Source organism: Phalacrocorax carbo, chromosome 4, assembly GCF_963921805.1.
Source record: "Phalacrocorax carbo chromosome 4, bPhaCar2.1, whole genome shotgun sequence".
NCBI classification, from domain to species: domain Eukaryota; kingdom Metazoa; phylum Chordata; class Aves; order Suliformes; family Phalacrocoracidae; genus Phalacrocorax; species Phalacrocorax carbo.
The window spans coordinates 82,055,323-82,078,582 of record NC_087516.1 but is presented as its reverse complement, the minus strand read 5'-3'; the positions used below and the strand labels follow the sequence as shown (position 1 = coordinate 82,078,582).

The 23,260-nt window shown below is 45.6% G+C and overlaps 1 protein-coding gene across 1 annotated transcript; it reads right to left on the bottom strand.

The window, feature by feature from the left end:
- Positions 1 to 1,159: 1,159 nt before the first annotated feature.
- Positions 1,160 to 22,905, bottom strand: SCARB2 (scavenger receptor class B member 2). Its single transcript, XM_064450692.1, has 12 exons — positions 22,600 to 22,905; positions 15,833 to 15,990; positions 11,964 to 12,111; positions 10,310 to 10,498; positions 9,437 to 9,528; positions 8,664 to 8,783; positions 7,551 to 7,729; positions 6,981 to 7,099; positions 5,369 to 5,442; positions 4,201 to 4,252; positions 3,400 to 3,558; positions 1,160 to 1,824 (listed from the first exon to the last, which is right to left on the bottom strand). The coding sequence occupies exons 1-12, from the start codon at positions 22,714 to 22,716 to the stop codon at positions 1,783 to 1,785; spliced, it is 1,449 nt and encodes a 482-aa protein (XP_064306762.1). The 5' UTR covers positions 22,717 to 22,905; the 3' UTR covers positions 1,160 to 1,782.
- Positions 22,906 to 23,260: the final 355 nt, after the last annotated feature.

Sequence of the window (23,260 nt, the reverse complement as noted above, 5' to 3'; positions counted from 1 at the left end):
GAACTGGCAGTTTTCCCGTGTCCCCTTCCTGACACCGTTAATTCGGGGTAGGAGTCGGCATGCAGCTCGGAAAGAGAACCCAGCAGACTTTCCCTGCGTGGCAGGTTCTTTCCAGCAACTAGCCAGGGAAAAACACAAATGGCACCAAAGCGCTGAGGTGACCATAACTCCAACAACGCACCTGGCATTCGGAGCACGGCAATAAGAGCGGCATTTGGGTAAAAGCAGAGCAAAGAAACTTCCCAAGGTGTTTTCACAGCGTGTTATTTTCAGGCCAGCTGCCCAGAAAGCAACATTGTTGGGGGGGCTGGGGAGCAGAGAAGAGGTGACGGTTTCGGCCCGCGATGTGCAATAGAGAGGTTGCCCCAGAGCAACTCCTTTGAGATGACTCGCTGCAGAAAGTTGCGATGAGTTTCTCGTTCCCTGGGTGTACACTTGCAGTTCTGGAGGCAACAGGCAGGCAAATGTCCAGCTGGAGTCCTGCTCCTCGTCTGACGCTTACAATACCAGCTCTGGCCTTCCGCTGAGGCAAAGCTGCAGCTGCAGTACTGGGAGGACCCTGGGCTGTGCCAGGTGTTCTTAGCTAATACAGATAATAAATAATTGCAGTCAGCGTGAAACTTCCTGGTTGGAACTGGCTCCAGATGAACAAAACTGTTGAACAAATCACCAGCTAGGAAAAAAACCCCAAACCAAACCAATGCAAAAAACAATGCCTCTATTTAGAAGACAATAATACAATTTTTAAAACATGTTGCACTGCCTAGATCTGATGGAAATACTTCTCAGTAAGAATACTCTCTTAATTGGGGAAAAAAATACATTTGTGATTTTTTAAAACAAGTTTCCACTTGACAAGTAAAAAAAGTTATGACTCCTAAAGGCCCTATAAATACCTTAATATAGATATGTGCTTTTATCCTGAACAGTAAATGTAAGTGCCAAGTCTGCATTTGCACTAAACCACACAGCTGATCACTGTGGCACAAATACCAGAGAAAAAAAGACCATTTTTGTACCCTCCAACGTCAAGAACAACATCGTCTTGCATTTTCGTTTTTAAGTTGAAGAAAGAACCCAAAACCTTAGGAATAAACGCATCGTGAGTGTGCAAAGGGATCCCGTGCAGAGTTAGAACAGTTACGAGGCCTGTACGGAAAAGCATTTCAAATCATCGGCTCCTTTTTACTTGGTAACTACGGATGCGTAACAAAGTTTCTCTCAGTGCTTTGGATTAGTTGTACAAATCAGTTTTGCGACAGGACCGATGACGTTAATAATAAACAGTCAGTGCATACTGGTAATAAGTAGCGCGCAACACTTTACAGAAAAGACAATACTAGGCCTACAGCAAAATTGTCCGTTGCTCCTCAGCGATACAGGAGCCCGCTCTGTTCCTAGAAGGGAACTTCGCAGCCCACACCCCTAAGGCCATTGCAAATTTTACCCGTGTCGTTCCTGTAATGCATCAGGCCATTTTGTTCTTGCTGAAGTAGTGGTGATGATCGTCTGCGGCTGTCGGTGCAGGTACAAAGAGAGTGTGGGGTGGAAAAAAAAGCAGGATCTCAAGCAGTTTTATAATGTAGTTTTAAAGTTGTAACTTAGCTGGTAAGAAAAGTCTCCTCCCTTGGTGACAGTGCAGATTTTCTTCCATCTTTATACCACATGAAGTTATACTTGACGCCATTGTTTCTCCACAGTGGACAACGCTGGGTAGTGGTAGTTGGTATTAGGTCAGCTCTAATAGTTTATTCTCCAAGCTCACATGTTAAAGAAAATCTACTAAGACGTCCTGATGAGTGGGGACCTTTCATCTTCGGTACTCTGAAAGAAAAAAAAAGAGCAACACAGCAAAGTTAGATGTGGCACGTTGGAGAGCTTCCACGGCGGGGAAGCTGGATTGCCGAGACTCCAAACAGGAAAGGAAAAAGCTCTCGGCTTCTACTTCTAAGTACAGTTTCCTGTAAGAGAACCAGCACTGCACTAAAAAAGCGCCAGAGGGTGGAGAGCAGCTTGGGCAGGGACCTTGGGCTCACTCTAGCACCTTAGAGATGATGGAAGGCCATAACCACCCTGGTGACAGGGGGATCACTAGGAGAGCTCTAACTAGCTGAATTACTTTTGTTTGCAGGAACAGCAACAAAAGCAACATAGAGAAAACACGGAATTTAGCTGTCCCTTAGTAATTTTAATCCCTGTGCAGTGTTCAAGATCATCCAGGAGAGCTGGGTATGAAGCTACAGATGTAGGGTGGGACAGGAGTGCCGGGGACAGGGGCCTCAGGCAATGGGACAGTTTTAAGTCTCTAGCTGAGCCTGCCAACAACACAGGCAGGCTCAAAAGCTCCAAAAGTACCGGTCTCTCTTGTAAAGGAACCTGAAGTATGGTCCTGAGAGCATCTGCTTCTGAAACACTTCCTGGGTACCCAGAGAGGAAACCAAGAATGAAGCCCAGAGACCAAAGATCAGCTGCTCAGAGCCACTGCTTGAGGAAAGGAGGCCGCAGGCCTCAGCGCCAGAGTGCCGCCACTGCTGCCACCACCATCGCATCTCCAGTCCCACTGGAGATGTGACCGTAGTGGGACCCACTGACCCAGGTGGGTCCCGCTGACTAACGCAAAGCGTACACACGGTGTGGCTGGGTGCTGTGGCGGTAGGCGTGAGGGCGCTTTCTCACACTGTTAGTATTTAGGAAACATCATACAAGCAAGACCACACTCAGAACTCAGCAACTACAAGGAGAAAACAGCCTACTAGAGTACCCAGTCTGTTTCTCTACCCAAAGGATCTGTAGTTTGTCTGAACCCGACTGCCTTGCCTATTAGGGTGAAATTTTGGCATCAGCTTTCAATGTGACCAGCAACCTTAATGCCAGCATGTCATTTTGTGACAGAACTTTTCATAAATAGACATAGAAACTAGTACTGTCCGGATAAAACTTCTGCACGCTGTTGTATATAAAATTCATCTGTTCTTCGGCCATAAAATTTGCATTACGATTCTGAAAAATAAGCAACTGGCCCAACACAATTGTTTCTACAGAGAACGCTGACAGATCGTTGCTGACTAAACCTGTCCATCAAAAATGGTGGACTTTTGCATCTTACCCTCCAGGGTCCTCTAGACAGGCTGATTTTTTTCACTACTGTTGGCAAGTGAATGAGGCACAGAAGGTACGACCTGCCTTACCATGTTTCTTTTATTAGCTCCGTTCCTTTGTTTTGGTGCATTTATTCTGAGTCTATTAAAACTTCCCTTCCCTAGAAAGGTTGTTTTAAACAAAAATAACATACAAAAATGTTTATGTACAGAAAGACACCGAACAGGTAAAAATCAACTAAAAGAAGATTAAATACAGGCAGATGCGCAGTAAGCGAGGTCAAATTCAAATGCTGCTTACCTCTTCGCTTATTCCCCGGGACCTGCACACGAGCACAATAAAAACAATCCCAAAAACAATTCCTAGAGCCATGATTATGAAGGGGATTCCAGTTACAACACTGGCTTCCAGCAGGACGTGCTTGAGTTTGCTGGCAGATGCTTCATCAATCAGAACACTCTGGAGCAGAGAGAGATGAAGAGGAAAAAAAAAAAGGATTTATTTCTGCTCTTCCTCTATATTAGACTGCTTTGCTTTTGTGAAGGGTATGGAAACAACACTCTCGCAACTCTCCACTTCTGCTTCATTGCTTCTTGATACACTTTCCCTCTAAGAATTCTTAGCTCACCTCGTGTGGCCAGAGGGGTTGTCTAGTCTGCATTTCAAAAGAAAGTAGTGATTTTTAACTCTCCATTTAGGAGGTATAGGCTTGGAATAATGGTGTAGGTCAACGAAACCAGTCCCCCGGACTCCTCCCTGAAACCAGCTAATACTGGAGCTGGAGCCCAGGAATATTCACAAAAGACTACTCAAAAGAAGGATGTGACCGTGTGAACTCCTCATCTGAGCAGCCTTTTTCCTCACAGCCAATACCTTTGAAATTGAAAGGTCTCTCTGACTGAGTGTTTTGCAGGGCTGAACTTAATGCTACGGTCAACAAGCAGCAGGAGGAGGTTAGTTAAGAAACAGCAACAGCTTCCTACTTATCACTGTATAAAACAACAAGAAAAAGAGCATTTTCTGTTCTGGTTACCCCAAAGACAGTATTTTTGCAAGCATAAACATACCACAATGCTGCAAAGAAATAACAAAAATATTTACCTCATTTATATACATCACCGGGAAAATTAGTGTTCGGATACTGCCTGTTTCACTGTGTAAAAAAAAATCCCAACAATTAAAAATTAAGGTTTTGCAGCTTTTCAATTTGAGGGCTTTGAAGACAGACTATAATAGAAAAACAAATGAGGAAAACTGTCCCCAAAAAGCCTCTGGGCTGTTCCTCTTTGTTATCAATTTTCACCTCCCTACAGGAAGTGAACAATCTCAATCTCCAAGATGAATAATAGATTTTGTTTTGGGAGCAATGGTGTATTTTGGGACTCGCTGGGGAGAGAAAGTCAGGGACCCATAAGAGACTCATAAATAACTGACTGAATTTGTGCCAGTCAGCAAGAATGCGAAGCTAAGCTGATGTTGAAGGTTACTTGTGTTTGTAAAACACAGAAACTATTGTCCAATGCAACATGCACAAAGCAGCAAACACACACCCCCCCCAACATTTGGCACACCCGAAATAACAGCTGACTCAGAATTTGTGTTCATGTAACAGCCCTGGGCACTAGATAACAAGGTGGTTCTATTCTGAAGAAACATCACCGACTCTCCCAAGAGGATCAAGCAGATAAAATACTTCATTTTCAGTTATAATATACAGCAAAGCTGTGCCAGTAAACGTCAGCTCAGAAGCTGAGTAGGAAGAATAACTATCACACAGCACTGGCGATGAGTAAATCAACATGGCATGGTCCACCCTGTCTGGGGTCACGCCTTCTCATTTGGTTTTCACATGTCCACTGCTGAGAAATGGCGGTAGCTACAATATTTGTGTCTTCTAAAAGCTGTGGAGAGTAGGATGGCATGTCCTCACGGCAGTGAGTGGCCCTCTCCGAGTTCTAGCTGCACTCTGCTGCGGCAGTCCTTCTCTCTGAGCAAACAAGCCAGTGTCGTGTGACTGACGCCATCGCAAGCACCGCGCGGACCCTGTCCATGACATCCTGCTTTTCTTGCATATAGTCAGATGGAACTGAGAAATCTACTTCATCTGTGAGAAGAGAGGATACTGCCACTTGTAATTGAGATTTGGCTGGATTTCTCTCTCTCACTTGCTCTCACCAACCGATATTCCATCTGAACACTGCAGACAAATTAGTTTTGAATATCAAATAAGATCTGAAATATCTGCCCAGGAGCAGCAGAGAACACTTACAAAAATTCAGGTAATTTTCTCACGTGAACGTTGATTTGCATCCGCTTCGCTGCTTGCAGGACAAGCCCTGTCAGCTGGGGAATAAAAGAAATCAGTGTCAAAAAAAAAAAAAAAAGAATAAATGTGAAACAATCGGAACGGGGAGAGCACAACCTAATATTTACACGGGTGCATAAGGCAAGACAAGACCCACTTAGTGTCATTTTTTATTTTCCTTCACCAAGATGCTCCTGTAACTCTTATACCTGCATTCCAGTCTGTCTCTTAACTAAGGACATGTGAAGAGGCTGCAAGAGAGATAAGGGTGCCATCGTGCTGTGCTGTGCAACCTTACACTTGGGCTACAGAGAGATTCCCTTTCTTCCAGATCCAGCTGTCGCTCTGGAAAAGGCCCCCACCTACAGGTCCTTATTCTGCTTTCTGAGTACTGTTGCAGAGACTCTGCAATCTCGGCCACAGGACAAGCCTTTCTTTCTAAATGGTGAAAACCAGATACAGACCACAGTCGATGGGAGCGTCTGGCCACAGAGATAATGAGCACGAAACGCTCCTCTCAGTAACGCTGTCACTGCAGGAAGAGTTGCAATTGGATGCGCAGGAATATTTTCCTCATTTGAGCAGCAAAATTTAACCTGGAGAGCGGGTAGGAGCGGGGAGGCACAGAGCTCATTTTATGGTAGTACAAAAAAGCTGGGTAAGTAGGAGCAGGCTGACAGGAGGAACCTGGCACCAAACCAGACACCAAGCAGCATCGGTGCTAGACCTTAAGAGAGGAACTAAGCTATTTCCTCCTGCTTTAGCCACGCATAACAATTGATGAGTTGGAGTACTCTGCTTCTCTAAACTAGGCAGGTCATGATTGTGCCCTCTCCCTCAACCTACATTTGTATGCGTGGATGTAGAGATCAGTGTTGTAGTGGTTTTAGCTGGGATAGGATTAATTTTCTTCAGAGTAGCTGGTGTCAGGCTATGTTTTGGAATTGTGCTGAAAACAGCTTATCTCCCCATCCTGCTTGGGGGCGAGTGAGTGAGCAGCTGAGTGGCGGGGTTAAACCACAAGCATAAAACCACAGACCACCAGCTGCAAGCTCCCTGTATTTCTGATATCTCACTGTAGGAATACCAACAACTCTGTAAACTTCCATGAATGACATAACCACCACACTTCTGTATGTCTCCTCTCATGACTCTGCACTTTCTAAATTCAGTCCAGCATTTACTAAATCTTTATTGATTTGCTCTCCTCGTCCACATACTCAGCTTCTCCAGCTTGGGGAAAACACAGTCAAGATAATACCCAGATTGGTGGGATGGCAGGGTGAACAGGAAAAGCAGCCTCATCTGCTTCTAAGAAATATTTTATCCCCTTCATCTCACTATTACCAGTCTGATAGCATCTTTAATCGCACAGGCACAAGGGAGAAGTATTTTAATTCTTGCTATCCAGAAAGTTTGCTCTATACAAACCAACAGAAACAGATCAGTTCCACATAAACTAGTACAGCTTCCCTGAGGTCCATGGGACTGTATCAATACACACCACCTGAGAAGGTGACCTAAACCCATGTGCTTGGATTCACCGATATAACCCTTTCAAAAAGGCTGCACTTACAGGATTGATGTCCAGAAACGTCTCATGATATTCCTTCTTCGGATGCATGCCCTGTATGTCCTCTATAAACTTCTGATCTGCTTGGTAAAAATGCGGAGCTGATAGAAATATCGGGGCACCTGGAATGTGGAAGCACAGAAAGTCACCACCTAAAAAAGGCAGAGCAGGATTCAAGGAGGTCTTTGAGGACCTCAAAACTCTTCCCACTGTGCCATTTACAGTGAAAGGAAAAGTCCATTCTGGAGCTACAGAATCAACACCGACTCCCTGTCTTCAGAACAAGCAAATTTTCCTTTGTGCAGCATCAGCACGGCTTCACGCCTCAAGCTGCCATGCTGGTCTTTTGCCCTAAATCACTAAATCACTGCTGAAGCAGACAGGATCTGACAGGAACATCTCCTCAGAGCAGTACTGCATTTCACAACGATCACTTGCTGGTGACCGATTTCACCAAGCGCAGTCATAACCTTACAGGCCTCACCAAACTGTCCTCATTTATTTCAGATAGAAAGGAGAAATATGTTCCCCACTGATGTCCTTCCACTCTGTTTCTACTGCCTGGTAACATACCTTGCTTGCAGATGCTGACGTTGAGGACACCAGTGCCAGGGCAGTTTCCTGGCGGCACGCAGAAACCAGCATTGTCTGGGTTAACCGTCGTGTTGGCAAATACCATAGGAGAGGGCACGAAGCGGTAGGTTGGGATGTCTGCAACAGTTCCTGAGCTGTCGTACACCAGGTAAAAAGATCTGCAAGGAAGAAAAGCCAGACCCTGATTTGTTAGTCTTGAGTGCACACTGATACCTGCGCAGATGCCTCTTTGCTGATGCCTGTGTATTAAGTTTAGGGTAAGCTAGAGGTTTGGTTTAAGCCCATTCCAATGATCTTCTGTATTAAATTTAATAGGCTTTTGATCAGCAAATACACATCTCATCATTCTGCTGCTGCACAGAATAGATGATCCTGTGCCAGCTGTGCTGCTGCAGGGACACAGATGCCTGCCTTCAGCATTTCAGAGTCTCACTCTGGTCCCCATGTTGCTATAGTGCATTGTGTGAGACAGTGCTGGTACGTGCTACTGAGAGGGACAAGGAGAGGAACACAGTCGTGGAAGACAGAACAACTTGGCAAGTCCTGAATTTGGTGTGAGGCACATCTGTGCTGATTTAAATAGAGAATTTCAGATCGGCTTTGTTCTTCACAGAGAGGGAAATGGGCAAGGGAGAAGACAAAGTGGAACATGAGGAAGGGAACACCAAGATTTTCTGCATCTTGTTGCATTTCAACCAGCATTACGTTAAGTGACGAATCTCTGAGGGCAATCTGGGTTCTCTAAAAAAGCAGGGCACAGAGGAAGATTTTGGAGGAAGGAAGCTTCAGGCAAGGTTCATAATAATCCTTCCATTTCCCTCATTACCAGCCTTGCAAGGTTGCAGGGCAGTCCAGTCCGTCTTTCCAGTCATTTTTTGAATTTTCACTTTATTTTGAAATAGCACATCCTTAACATGATGCAGATTGGGGTTTTTTGGTGTAACTCTCTCATCCTTCATACCATGAATAAATGCAGAACATTCATACTGTTAACTAAAATCATGGGAGGAAAAACACCAGCCTAAAATGAAACCTCAAGGGGAATGGGTGTAAATGCTCTGCTTTACAGTCTGAGTGACATTTTCTTCTTACCTGCAGAAATCAGAAGAAAAGATATAAATGTTCTCATCTTTGCTGATCAGCGGGTGGAAGGATGTCCCATCTGTTCCATTGATCATGTTACATGACTCTGTTGTCCACCAGCTCAATGACCTGAAGAAAACGAAGCAAAAAGAGCAAGGGTTAAAAGATCTTTGAGGGGTGGTGAGGCGAGGATTAGAATGGGTTTACATTGCATCTATAGTCTCTTTAAACTGGTGCCAGACAAACAAGAATACCTCCGCAAGAGCTCCTCCCATACAGGTAATTGCTGGCAGATGTTTTGTTTAATGGGAGAGGGATACTTTAGGTAGTTCATCTTTGGCTTTTGTAACACATGCTGCTGGCTGAAGAAGTGGTAAATAGCCAGGCACCAGATGTGCCAGCCTTGGCTCTGGGTACAGAGCGGCAAGGAAGGGCGGTGCCTGGGAACACTGGCCGTGTAGATGCAGGAATGCTGTCCCCACAGGTGGCTGGGATGGCTGTCCTAGAGGAGGGAGTGGAGAGAGGGTCACCTTTGCCTAGGGGCCGTCAGGGATTCAGAGGTGAGTATTCACAGCAGTCTGCTCTCTGAGGGCTGGGGCTGTTTTCCTTTCATGGTTACATGACACGTACCAAAATACTGGGGGGCTGGTCCGAACCTAGAGCTGCTACGAGCTACCACCATCCTCAGAATAAAAGGACCCTTGTTTTGGTAAACGATGCTTATGTTAAATCAAAACATGAGAAGGGACAGACTTTGACAGAGGCCTCAGTGAAAAACTTACTCTTTTCCTTTCCATTCCACAATCCTTGTGAAGTTAAGGTAGTTTGTTTCCCCACTTAGGAAAATGTATTCTCCATCATCGGTTCCATTCATCTGCAAACAGGTACATGAGTTTTTAATCACTCCGCTCATTCTGTAACACCTGGCTGGTAACTACAACGGGGTGGCAGGAGTCGAAGCTGTCATCACTTCAAATCCACCCTAGGAGTGATGGACTCCCCCTGAGGTGAGTGCAATTCACTAAACTCCGCCTTGAATATCAATGAGGTGGAAGTGACAGGGCTAGATTCTTACACCTCCCAAGTGAGGGAAATATAACATCAGATTAGCCTTTTTTTCCTTTGAAATTCGCCACTGAAAAAACAGCCCTTAGCAAAAAAATAAACCCACAGAAAATAACCTGAGCACTGCAGATGATCTCCAAGAAATCAGGAGGCCCCACAGTGCAAAATGATGTGCAACCAGAAACACTCTGGAAGCCAGTAATGGCTCCAGCACACAAATAACATGCAATTTCAATCAATTACTAAGGAAATTGGTCAGGAGATTTTTTTAGTTGTTTGCACAACTGGGCCCACAAAGCCCAGGTCATTCAAGCGAGCACAGGCAATAGTGGAGTGGTTTACATCCACCCTTGGAAAGCTTATCCATACCTGATAAAGGGAAGTCAGATAAAACACTCAGAGCTGTGCTACCAGCCAGCGCCTAGATACAGCCAAACTGAAGAGGGAGCATCCTTTTGCTATCCCTGCTGCCTACCTCCCGGCCTCAGTCCAAGCACATCCTTCTCAGCTGGCTGCCAGTGACAGTCCAAACACTGTAGCAATGACATCATTCCCCATCTAAAGCCTCAGAAACCTTGCAGAGCAGTTACCTTATTAAATAAACCAAATACTGGATCGATCTCAGGGTGCAAAAGATGAATGGTCGACAGGAGCCTGTCTTTGTAGCCCCACAGTAATTCATGGACGGTGTGAACTGTAAACAGGGATTCTTGGTACAGAAGGAGCAGCACCTCCGTGGCAAACTGAAGAGGGGTTGACCTGGTCCACTCCATCGCAGTCTGCCAGGGGATAGGAATGAGGGAGCAACGGTCAGAATTAGCGTAGAATAAGTAATACCAGCTACATACAAACACAGACACATTTCAGCACTGCACATGTTTCAGCTGTATTTCCAGTTTCATTATTTCCATCCGCAGCAAGTAATGTGCTGGCTAACAGGTTCGTCAGCTTTTCTCCCACAGGGATGCGCCCCTGCGGATTCCTGTTCAGCCTGGCACTGGCACACAACCAGCTCAGTTCCACACCATTAACTGCTACAGTCTTAAGAATGGATTTTAAGTGAAATGTGCAAAACCACTTTCTAAACAGCCTGAATTTCACAAGTATATTGCAGCTGGAGACGGGCTTTGAATGTCACCCTTAGGAAGTTACGGTTTACACTTTCAAAAGCCATTTTAAACAAATAGGCATTTCTCCAACAGGCAAACAGCACCAAAATGTATTTCCTTTCTAGCTGACAAGTGATTTTACAACATGTCTTTAAAAAAACAAAACCAAAAGAAGGGAATATTCCTTGGGTGAACAAACCCATCGTTGTTCTAGTACTGCCTAGTGCAGTACATCACAGCCAAAACGCTGAACAAGAGATAATACCACCAGTCAAATGCCTGGGAGGAATTGTAAATACAGAGACTGTATTGTTGGCAACTTTTAGTAAGCTGAGTCCTATCTATGACTATGTACAGTGCATTTTATGTATTCATTCATAAACTCAGACATTTTTGAAATGCCAGGGGAAAAGTAGAAATGAATGTACCCTGTAATTGAAGTCAATTAAACTAGTTCAGGGAGTAAAGGCATAGTTACACAACCAACAAGTATTTTAGTACAGTCTAATTTCCTTTGGAAGGTGTGACAGCTTCAGATCTGCTTGTTCTCATACTCTCCCTGTACGAGACCAAAAATAATGGTCTGCATCTGATCTCCAAAATGAGTCCTTCTTTGCTGAGTACTTTCACCTAACACAGTTCAGGGGTGCATGTTATAACTTTAATTTTATCTGAGAGCACCTTTTCATTCAGCTGTATCTCAATCTCCCCTGTTACAATTTTTTTTCAGTTTGAGATGCAGACTTGGAGGCAATTTTTGCAAATTTGACAAAAACAACACCAAGCATTCTAAACTTCCTAATTAAAAAATCAGAGTTCCTCCTATGCATCTGACATCGCTAATGCCCTAGTTTCACCTACTCACAGAAAACCAGCAAGCCTGATTTCTGTTCATCTCTGAAGAGTGTGTCGGCTCTCAGCACAAGAGCGAGTCACTAACACTACAGAGGCGTATGGCGAGGGTGGAACGTAATGAAAAAAACCCAGAACAGTCCAAACCAAAACTGAATGCAGTATGGGCCCCAGACATCAATCACATTCATCTACCACAAGGGAGAGACAGTGTGAAACAACAAGCTGCTAGTTATAAAGCCTGCTAGGACCATTTCCAAGCAGAAGTGAAAAGGGAACTCACCACTGCAGGAATATTAACTGTTCTAATCAGGTCCACCTCAGGGTCTCCAACTGACTTCTGAGGTTCAAATACATACGTCTTTGGATTCAGAGCAGATACTTTGGTACCGTTGTCCAAAAACTGAACGTGCACTCTTGGCCTGTATTCTCTGCAAAACAAGAGAGTTTGTTCTCTAATCAAGCTGAAGAAGTATGCTTAACATTAAGTGCAATTAACTTAGGGCTCTTCTATTGCTTTAAGCACATAAAGGGTAGGAATCAGACCTCACAGGGCGCTTCCAAAAATGCCACCCCACATGTTAATGGGCACTTTATATTTTTGCCTCATCTTAAAAAAAATCTCCAGGGAAAAAGAACGATTTCAGATGGTACAGAAGGATTTAGAGGCGCTATATATGGGACTGCCCTTGAAGGACAATTTGAAAATGAAACTTCTGCCTCTTTGCTGCAGGCAAAATTAATTCGCAGGCAGAACAAGATGTAGGCTTCACGAAGGTCTCGTTAACATGACCTAAGAACCTACCAGAATCTTTCTGCTGGCTTCCAAGTACTTTGCACTAGGACTTCTGGGCTTGCATGTGACACATCTGCAGAACAAGCCTAATTTTAGCTCTGCTCCTTTAATTCTCAGGTAGGAATCCTGGACATGACGGAAATTGAACTGAATTTTTGCCGTGAACTACTCGTGGCCGGGAAGGTTGCTTCTGTTACTGTCTAAGCACTCAGACAAGCAGTATAAAACTCAGGATTACTGACAAAGTGCTATTGACAAGGTACATCAAAAGCTACCTGCTGGTCTGATGAGGAAGTCAGATCTTAATTACCCCGAAACACATGTCATCACCATAATTCAGTCCGTTGCCACTACCATTTTACAAACAAGAAACATACAGTTCTGTAGAACTGGCTGGCTCAAAAGGAGCTCTGTGCCTTCAGCAAAGTTGAAATGGGAAATGGCAGGTTGTCTGCTCACTGCATGATCCCTCTGGCGTACACATGAAGTGAAGTGCACTGCACTTCATAACTCTACATTGACTCAAGAGTTTGTTGACTTTTACATCGCTTTGCCTCCTGTGTAAATTTTAAGTCCCAAGACGTGAAGCTAAATTATTCTGCAAGACCCTGCGCTATGATGTTTTTCATTCATTTCAGATCCTAGATCCTATCCTGGCTACACTAGATTCATCAATGCAGCTTCATGACAGACTGTATTACTCTGATTCAGTCTTTCAAATTTAAAGCAAACTGGAAAGGCCAGTGAAACTATTCTTGTTAGAAACCAACCATTTCCCATCTTCCTTACCCAAACAGCATGCCTACCACTCCTCAGCATGCCTACCACCTAGGAACATTTTGGTCTGTCAACACTTCCAGCTTGATTTGGCAAGAGCCTCTTGTACAGCAGTATACTTTATACCCTATGGCTTGAACTGAGGGGGTGGGAATGGATGGACAGTTGTGAAGTGCCTTCCCTAAAATAGGCCAGAGTTAACCTGAGAAGCCTCTCCAATTCTAAAAGGGCAGAGAGGAAAATAATACTCCCTAATTAGGGGTGCAAGTAGGAGATCTCAGATGTTAAAGACAAAAAGCTGTAAACGTGTGCAAGACCAGACCATATTCAAGTGTTCTCTGGGACTCGGCAGGCTTGGGCAGATAAGCAGCTTGCGCTTTATAATTTGTTTCATATGCTGCAAATTCAACTTCCAGGATTGAAAAACACATGCACTGCGACATTTTTGCTACAGAAGCTACCTCTGTGCTAACTGGGTTTACAATATATGGTGGCCAAAACTATGAATTGCAGGAAGAATATGCAGGAAGATTCTATTTAGACATCCCACCTCCTCTCTGTGACTAATTACATTTATTTCCTCTGTTTGTCCCAGCCAATTCACTTCTCCCCAGTACCGTGTTTTATAAAAACACTGAGCCATGCACTTCATGCTAGGGCATTTTAAGTGTTCTACCACACGCCAAACCTAAATGAGTCTTTGCTTTGCTACATGGGGCCTGTGAGACAAACTTGGTATTTATTCTCTGGCTTGAGCACCGCAGTATATCTGCAACAACCCTCCCTTCTCCCTCTCCTCCCGCATGCCTTCTCTCTTCCCCCACCCACCGCTGACAGTCTGGTACAGTAGGCAGTGACAGCTAGGCAAGATTAAAGAATCTGCTGAAAAAGAGCACTCCACTTGCTAACTTCCCTCTTTCTTCTATCAGACAGAGCACAGCACAATCGAATCCTGTTCAGACATGCCAAAATCAGGCTAACCAAGCAAGCCAGAAGCAACCAAAACACGCAGGGCTGGAATGCGCAGCCTCCCTCCCTCACAGCACAAGAAACAATTCAGGGAGAGCCTGCGTCACCCGACCGGCTCACAGCCAGCCTGTGGTGCGCGATGCAGGGGAAGGCTCTCCCAGCAAGCCACAAACCAGCAGCTCAGGCTGGGCCTCCCATCTGGCACACACCAACCCAGCCAGGTGCACCACCATCCCACCGAACCCTTCTATGGTTAAGGTGCAGCATCACAAACCAGGCTGTGCGTGACACCCAGAAGTCACTCGGAGCTAAGGAAAGGGAAAAAAAGAAGCTAACAAAGGGGACCGAGTACCAGGGTGCAGAAGATCATGGGCCTATGTAGTTTCATGTAGCTCTATTTAACTTCCTGACACAAAGAATGCACTGCTGACTAATAATCAGCATTATACTACAGAAACCTGAAGAAAAGCTCTACTGGTTTACCTAATAAAAGGTATTTTGCCAAAGTACCACATTTAATTTGACAAGGCTAAACAGACACAGCACTCAAATACACAGGAGACAGGGGAAAAGACTGATGGCAGAGGGGGAAGCAAAGCTGAGGTGTGGGAGGAAAGAAACAGAAAGGAAAGACACTGCAGAGACCAAGGCTACCGCAAAGGCTCTCCCTTTTATTCTATAGTATTTTTTTCAAATACTAACAACCAGATTCTAATCATTTTGCAGCTTAGGTAAACACAGCTCCTTCTGGCACTGAGCTGGTGCCCGATCTGAACGAGCGTGTGTGACCAGAAGTGAGACTGGTAACGAGAAATCAGCGTTTTTGCCGTGGTTCTCATATCTCCATGACTTCAAAGACCATAACGCTTCCTGCCACAGGACTGCTCCTGGTTTACACTGCTGCATGCGGCAGAGCAGAATGAAGCTCTAAAGGAAAACTCATTTGTAAGGTGACTTTAAAGTCTCTCCACGTGCAGCAGACTCAGACTGTTCAGTGTGTAGCCACACCATGCAGAAGGAGAGTTCAAGAGGCTGGATAAGCTCCAACACTGCAGGTGGCCTTAGTAAGCCCGGCTGTCTGTAAAAATCATAGATACATCTGATGCTGAGTAGGTTGTATAGTGAGGATTGGCTGAGGAAGATCTCTTAGTACCACTCTCTAACTGGTCTTCTGGCCACATTTTCACTGATGTGAACTGTGCAACTTCAACTAGGAACTAATTTCTGAGTGACATATGAATCATGCTTGCATGTAACACTCCTCTCCCCAGACTGTCAAACATCACCCAACCACCAGTTATTGTTTTTTCTCTCCTAAGACCGTATGCCAGGATGCAAACAACTTCCTCTGTGTTCGGCAGCTGAGGAACAGCAACACACAAGCAAAGTCTTGCCCAAAATCTGACTGGAGTCACCGGCTTAATCTGAAATGGATTGCGGTTGTGCTGTCTGGGTGGTGTATGAGCATGCTCCCGTGAATAAACTGTTACTCACACATTAACAGCTAGGTTTTGTCCTAGAATGGGATCCCAAGCGTTCTGGATCCCACTTTTTGGCTTCCTCACGCACAACGGGTTTAGTGAAATGTGAAAATAGTGAAATGGTCCTACCGGTAGGTGTATGGCCCTATTTCCTCTACAAGAGGAGTATCGCCTTGAAGCACTTCTAAAGGATTTGTCACATTAAAAAAGTAGAACTGCATGTAGACTGGTGGAGGAGGATCCTCCCAGGCTTCAAAGGTTTCCGTGCCATTTTTCAATACTGTTCCCTGAAACAAGAGAAAGACAGATTAAATGTTAATGACAGATGTTGTACAATATTTACAGGAAAGAGAGGAATTCTATGCCCTCGGAACAAGCACGGGCAATAGGATTCGAGACCCCAATTCTACAAATGTTTATAGATACTTTTTACTCTGAAGCATCTCGCTAAATATCAAATGATCAAACTGATGCTACAACGGCTCGCAGGCTAGGGGCATATGTTTGTTGGCTTTGTTGTTCCACTTCTTCCCACAAACACCTCTGCCTGACATTTTTCAGAATGAAGACTGATCTGCTATCACAAAGCCATCCTGTTGCATTTCCCATGTCAGCAAAAACCTAAGCTTGTGTAAGATACCACAGAACATGCCAACATTAGAGATAAAAGTGGAACTCAACAGTGGGAGGCCAAGAGGTCCTACGGGAGAGCTCTTAGGAGTAACAAGACCACAAAAGAAGCTTAGATTCCTTGTATTTACGACTTCTTTGCCTAGGAATGTCAGATTCCAGTACAGCTGTACGATTCTGTCTCCAAAGCAATTAAAACTTTGTTTTCAGCGGCCTGTGAGGAAAACCTGCAACAGACCTGCAACTTTCATGTAGGCACACTGGGATTTGTGCCTTTCCGAGCGCTCCGAAAAGGGCCAAGATTCTTCACCCTCTGCCTTTAACTACTTTCCTACAGCAATGAGAGCACAGGCAGCTCCAGACCCATCAACTGTCAGTCTATTTTGTAACCAATAAAACGTGGCCCTACAAAAGAAAATCTGTAAATCATTATTTTATGACAGAAGCACTTAAGTAATGAATCAGTAATTCCTTCACCTACCAGCATATACATGTTATAAGGAAAGTCACAACCGTACCTGTACATAGCTGCATTAGAAACATAACATAGGCCTCAACCCCTCATTTTATTACCATTCCATTTTAGATAAAATTCACCCAGACTACAAAAGCATCACCACAAACACCACCAAAATCAAGGTTTTTCATACAGTTATAACACTGGTACTGCTACTGTGGTAGTAGAGATTCGGCTTGCAGAGTGGAATTTTCAGGAATAAGAAGCACAAAGAAAACTACCTCTTTGAAAACCCTATCACCTGTACGCGGAAGGAGGGGAGGGGGGCATCATTTGCAATTAAATGGGTCTCATCAACACTCGCTCTTTTTATTCTTCTGAGAAAACAAGTCAAATATTGTAAGTGCAAGCTCAAAAGCAGGGAAGACTGGACAGCTGCCATTTCTTGGTTACTGTTTACATGGGGTCTTCACTTTATCAGCCACAGTTGCCTCAGGACTCATTCTTGGCCTTCCCACTTAAGGAGCTGTCTCCTCTCTGTGTAGATTTTAATTCTGAATGATTAGATAAAGAGAAGGCTGTTTCAAATAAAAACTTACTGGCAGGAGCTTGGAATGGCAGCAGTATTGCTGCAACTTCGCAGTTGCAGACTGCTTTCTGCTGAGAATTTCAAACCACGGATTCTGTGCACTCCACAAAAAATAATGTGCTTTTTTTTTTTCAACTACCAGCACCTCACATGTACCATTTCCTACACAGTCTAATGTCTCTGATCCTGTTTTCTTGTGATCTGTGCCACGGAGGCTCATCCCTGTGTTGAGGCAGAGCCCTCCTGAAGTTGGTTTGTAGGGTCAGGAAGAGAAAATCTCCCCAAATCAGGCATACCAATTCTATGGTGTCACCAAAAAGGGCTGGGAGTGAGATAGCAATGTATTTGAGACACCTACAGATGACTGTGATAGCTTTTCTCCATATGCTAATAACCACAATACAAAGTCATTTATTTCAGAGGTGGTGGTGTAGTGAACTACTGATGTCTGCTCCCTTCCTAACATGTATAAAGCTCACATCTCTCACGTGCATGAAACACAAAGAGTATAAGCTTGATGCTGATAAACAGAGTAACTATTGCCTGTCCTGACCTTAACCATCCATGTCTAGGAATCTAAACTCTTCCCTAACAACTACTGAGCATATTCAGGGCACCTTTCTATTGGCTCGAATGTCTCTCATACGAGGCAACTGAGAGATTATTACTCAGTCTAAATGTGCAATGCTTAAAAAACAAGTGCACCCTGTTCATATTCACTCCAGTTTTAGGCTCCAGTCTATCCTTTGTGACAGAGGGATCACATTTATGATGTGCAGGGATGCCACGTCGCCTGTGCCCCTTTCATGAGCTAGACTGAAAACAAGAACCTCCCCAACCCTATGTAGCATCCCTAAATGTAATGTGGGTTTCTACCACGCTCTCTGTGTATACAGATATGCACCAGATAACACACAAAGAGTACTGATAAGAAGGAAACAAAGCAGCTTTTCTCTGGCAGGTTGGTTTAAATACAGGCTCCCGAGATTTTGAAATTGTAAATGATCCCCTGGGAGATGGGCTACAGAGCAAATGGGCAGTGAAACAAAGTTATCTGGTGACTTTTTCCTGGATCTGCATGACACTGTTTGGATCTGCCACAGAAATGACGTGTCTATTTATAGCTCTGTACAGTGACACCCCCAGTTGTAAACCCAGATTCACAGCCTTCTGAGCTGGATTCAAACAGACTCCCATGAAACTCTCAAATAATAAAATACAGTAAGCTCTCTTCTCTTTTTCACCAATGTTACCAGGGATATTTGGGTCTATCACGTGATGCTACACAGCCTGGACCTGAGAGAAAAATAGGAGCACGTATTTTTAGGCAAAACATATGCCGACGTCTCTCAGCTGATGGCATTAAAGTTTGGCTCTGATGACTCTGCTCCGCACCAGAGTAGGATCTGATGTTACGTGACTGGGATGGCTTGGTTTTTTGTCAGAGCGTGTGTTCACTACTAGGTTGGGCAGGCTGTGAGATATTAGATCACAGGACTGCTCTTTAATTTAAAATAGGGGAAAGATATAGCCCCACTGTAGTTATTGCTGCTGTGCTGTGTAAGGCCAGAGATTCAGACCTTTTCTCTTGACACATTTATATGCAAGAACAAGAAAAGTATTAAGAAGCCTCCAGTCAGACACTAGTCCTGCAGGCAGTAGCCTAGAGAGGTCTCAGACTCAGAGATCCTGTCTCAGAGAGATGCAAGCACGTACCTACTGCAAGATCACAACCTAAAACCAGTGGGCAAAATGGTCTCCTGTCTTCACTCAGAAGCACTGCAGGGTTTCTCCTTTCCAAGCAGAGTCCATGCTCGTTTCGTGTACCAGAGCACCCTTCCCACTGACTTTATTTACCACACCAGTCCTGAATTCGCAGCTGTCTCATTCTTTGGTGTTTCCTTCTTGACCACGCTTCACAGAAAGGAAATAAAATGCGAGCTTCCCCTCCCAAATGAAACTGTTACTGGCAGTGACAGTGGGTGTGGGAGATGGTATGGAACCTACACAGAAAATGAAATTTCATTTTTTTTCCCCCTGCAACTGCAAAATGTTCTAATGCCGAGGCATAGCTTTATGCATTCATCTATGACAGAATTTAACTGCAACTTTTAAGACAAGTGATAGGGTAACCTTTCAGACCAATATGAGCAGACTCCTCTGACCCTGCACCTTGGGAATGTTCTGCTCAAGATGAGCCTCTCAATTGGTCCTTCATCTAAGCCTCCACACTAAACTGTGCTGAGAGCTCTAGCATTTCTCATCCAACAACAACAAAAAAGATCAATATTAAACTAAATCAAGGGACAAAATATCTTCCTTGTCCTTCTGGGTCCTAAACACTCCAGACAATCCAGCTCTGGAGATGGCTGGCAACAAAAACCTGGTGACATTTCAAGGGGTTAGAACACTAAATGTTCTCTAAAATCATCAGTGTAAGGTATGGGGCATGAAGAAAACACGAGAGGTAAAGGACTGCCCAAGTCTGGAATTAGGTGGATAGATCAAAGGTTGTTATATTCATAAACTGCACGCTTATGGCAATAAAATACATAACCGTAAAACCAACACATAGCATAAGGCAAACAGTGCTAGCAGCTGGGAAGGCCTTTATCCTGTGGGCTGCTAATTTATCTTGTTCATCACCAGTTTTTTGCCCTTATTCAATGGAGTTTCAGGTGATAGCCCCTAGTCCCTGACAACGAACAGATATTGGACAAGTCAGCCATCCGATCCGGCGTGGCACTCTAATTCACAAAATGCCAATAAGACAGTCAAACAAGACAGAGAGTAAGTTGTCAAGATTTGAACGCCTTCCAGGTAAGGTGCTCCCACTGTCCTTGTCACTGCACAGCTGCCTGCTGATTTTCAAGGGGATGTGAAGTCTGACGCCGGGTTGGATTCCCCACTCTTCCCACACCCTCTTGGCATCCAAGAACCCTCCTTTGGCTCAAACAGATGCAGCACACAAACCCCCTACTGAAAGCCGACCCATCCTCAGTGGTTCCCAAGTCCCAGGTTTGGACATACAGGTGCTTCAGCTGCTCCAAAATGCGGTCTTCCATTTCAGCTCTAGTAGAGACTGCAAAGACAGCCACTGCATGCCAGCCCTGTTTCAGGACTGCTGAAAGCCCTCAAAGGAATATGAGCTACCTGTCATAAGGGCAACCTCTTGCCCCTTCTGCGACTCCTCCAATGACAGAGAGGCTGAGGAGGCTAAGAAGGGCCAGAGCGCAGAGGTAACATTTCATGTCCAGTGCCCTGGACTACAGAGAGCTGCAAAAACCGGAGTCTTGCCACATTTTGAAGGCAAATTGAGTTTTGTCTATTTGCACAAGATTTTCTAAGCTGCACACATGGTTACACAAGAGACAGCAACTTTCTAGATGACACACAAATGAGAAAAAGCTCATGTGGGATAAAGCACATGTGGAAAGCAGCCGAATCAGCAGAGTGACTGGGAGCACGCTGCTTTGGGGATGAAAGCTGTACTTCCGCAGTTTGTGTGCGTGGCTCCTGGTGAAGGCCAGGAGGGCGTCAGTGGCTAGCGCAGGGAGCAGGACGCTTGATTCTGGGCAATCCAGATGTACGCTAGCACGACCTGAAGAGCAGTAAGCAGGAAAAGACTGAGCTCTGGAAACTTTATCCTGCATTACTGAAAGCCCTGCTGAGCGAATACCAACTTACTCTTACATAATCAACCATTAAGGGTAAGGAGCATGTAGCTAAGAGATAATACGCATAAGGAGGATCACACCTAATTCCCAACAGCCCTACACTCTCCCACCAAACCATTTTTTTTATCCCATTGCTCTTTTGATAAGAGCATGAAGTAAGACTTGAAACTAAAACCTGTGCTGTGAGACAGAGGATGGCAGACTCCTTTCCAAAGAGACCTAAGATCTGGGAGGTAGAACCGCACTTGCCTATGCAAAGCTGTCCTGACTTGGCTCGGTTTGCATACAACTTTGCGTACGCTGATGCATCACTTTGCACCTGGCTTTCAGACTGCCTAGAAAAGGTATGGGCTGATAATCAAATGACTTCAGGATAAACCGTCCATTACCCATGCTACGCTCCATCAGGGCAGAGGCACATACCTGACAGCAAACATTGTAGGTGTAGCTGTATGAGCAGCACCTGAAGAGCAGCTGACATACTGGCAGGCTGCATGACAGCTTACTCTATGGTAGCCCTTTTTTTTGGCTATCCCCTGAAGTTCACAGGCACGCTTCAAAGTGCCACAACTTGCTTTAAGCTGACTGCCAACCTAAAACTGCACTTGCTAAACCAAAGCGATTTAAATTAAGACAACACAGCTCCTATGTTAGGAAATGCTCCCTGTTAACACCCAAAAGAAAAGAGCAGTACATTGGTTAGGATATCACAGGGGATCAGCAGACTTTGGTCACCATTCAGACAATAGCGCCAGCCAAATCCCTTCTTGTTAGCACTCTTGGTTTCTCTGTCAGAGTAACAGAGAGGATTATATTCTCCAGACTAGGCAGATAAATAATTCTTCTTTTACATGCTTCACAGGTATTTTAAGGGAGTTACTAACACTAACACAGCTGACCCTTTTCACCAGACCACCAGATAAATGCAAAGAGCCAGTATGAGAGAGGAACAACAGCTTAGGCAGACCACGAACAGTGAAGGGCTCTGCATTCATAACAATGCCATGACGGGTGTCCCCAAAGTGTGCTACAAGCAGCCTTTGACAACAGGGTGAAATGCCTTGCTGTCATTGCCCAGCCTGGGAAACTACCACGTGTTTCAGCCCATAACACCTCTGGCTGTGCTCCAGAGGCAGCATTAAATGGAGCAGCAGAACAAGCTACTGTATGAAAGCTGTAAGAAATCTATGATAAGGATGGCAAAACAGGAGGGGTGCTTTAGGTGTCCCCTGCTCACCTGAGGTGCTGCTGCTCTGGGGAGGGCTCCTCACTACAGCTGCTCCCCCCCAGCTAGCGAAGCTGCCTCAAGAGAACTGATTTTTACTTGTATTTACTCAATTTTTACCCAGCCCAGGCCTAGTGCAGCCTGAGCTCCACCTTGAGCCCCAGCCTAGCCGGGTGCAGGGCAGGGGGGGTGCACTGCCCAGGGATGCTCCTGCCCTCCCCCAGCCGCAGCTGGTGCAGGGAAGGAACCAGACAAGGCCACCCGCCAGCCCCCTCCCTCTTCTCCCAGGGTCAGGAGGGATCGGGGCCGTGCTCTCACCTGCTTCACCTGCAGGTCCACCACTGTCTGGAAAACGTGCGCTACCAGCAAGGAGATGCTGGCGATGAGCAGCGTCATGGCCAGGACCCCCACGGTGACGAGGCACAGCGACTTCATGGCTGCAACCGAGGAGGTACACGGACGCCACCGCTCCAGCCCCAGCCGCCGCCAGGCTCCGGGCCGGGCGCAGGGGGCGGGCGGCCGCCTCGCCCCGCCTGCCAACGGGCCGGGAGGAGCCGCCGGCTCGCCAGCGGGCTTCCCCTGGGTCCCTGCCGGGTCCCCTGGGTGCCTCCCGCCCCGCACGGCTCGGGGTCCCGGGGCGGGGGGGAGCCGCTTCCCGGCCGCCGGTGGCGGGGTGGGAGCGAGGGGAGGGACGCGCCCCTCCCGGGGGGAGGTTGTGGGACCCAGCTCTGGCCGGCCCTTGCTGGCTGCACCAGCTTGGTCGCGGTACCCTGCTTACCGGGAGAGAGAAAAACGCATCCGAAAATAATTGAGGTTTGTTCCTCTTTGCAAGGCGAGATCCCGCTGGCACGGCTGAAGCCCTGCTGGCTGCTGTGGATGGATCTGCTAGCACGCCTCTCTCCGTGCAGCAGGCACCTTTAAAAGGTTTTCTGGAAAACAAGGAGAAAACCGGCTATTCTTCAGCAAGATGATTAGGGAA

Coding starts and splice junctions, on each gene's coding strand:
- SCARB2 (XM_064450692.1), bottom strand. CDS start 22,716: ATGAAGTCGCTGTGCCTCGTCACCGTGGGGGTCCTGGCCATGACGCTG. Junction 10,499..11,963: donor CAGTTAATATTCCTGCAGTG/GTGAGTTCCCTT, acceptor ATCCCCTGGCAG/ACTGCGATGGAGTGGACCAG. Junction 8,784..9,436: donor GTGGAATGGAAAGGAAAAGA/GTAAGTTTTTCA, acceptor CGTTTTCTTCAG/GTCATTGAGCTGGTGGACAA.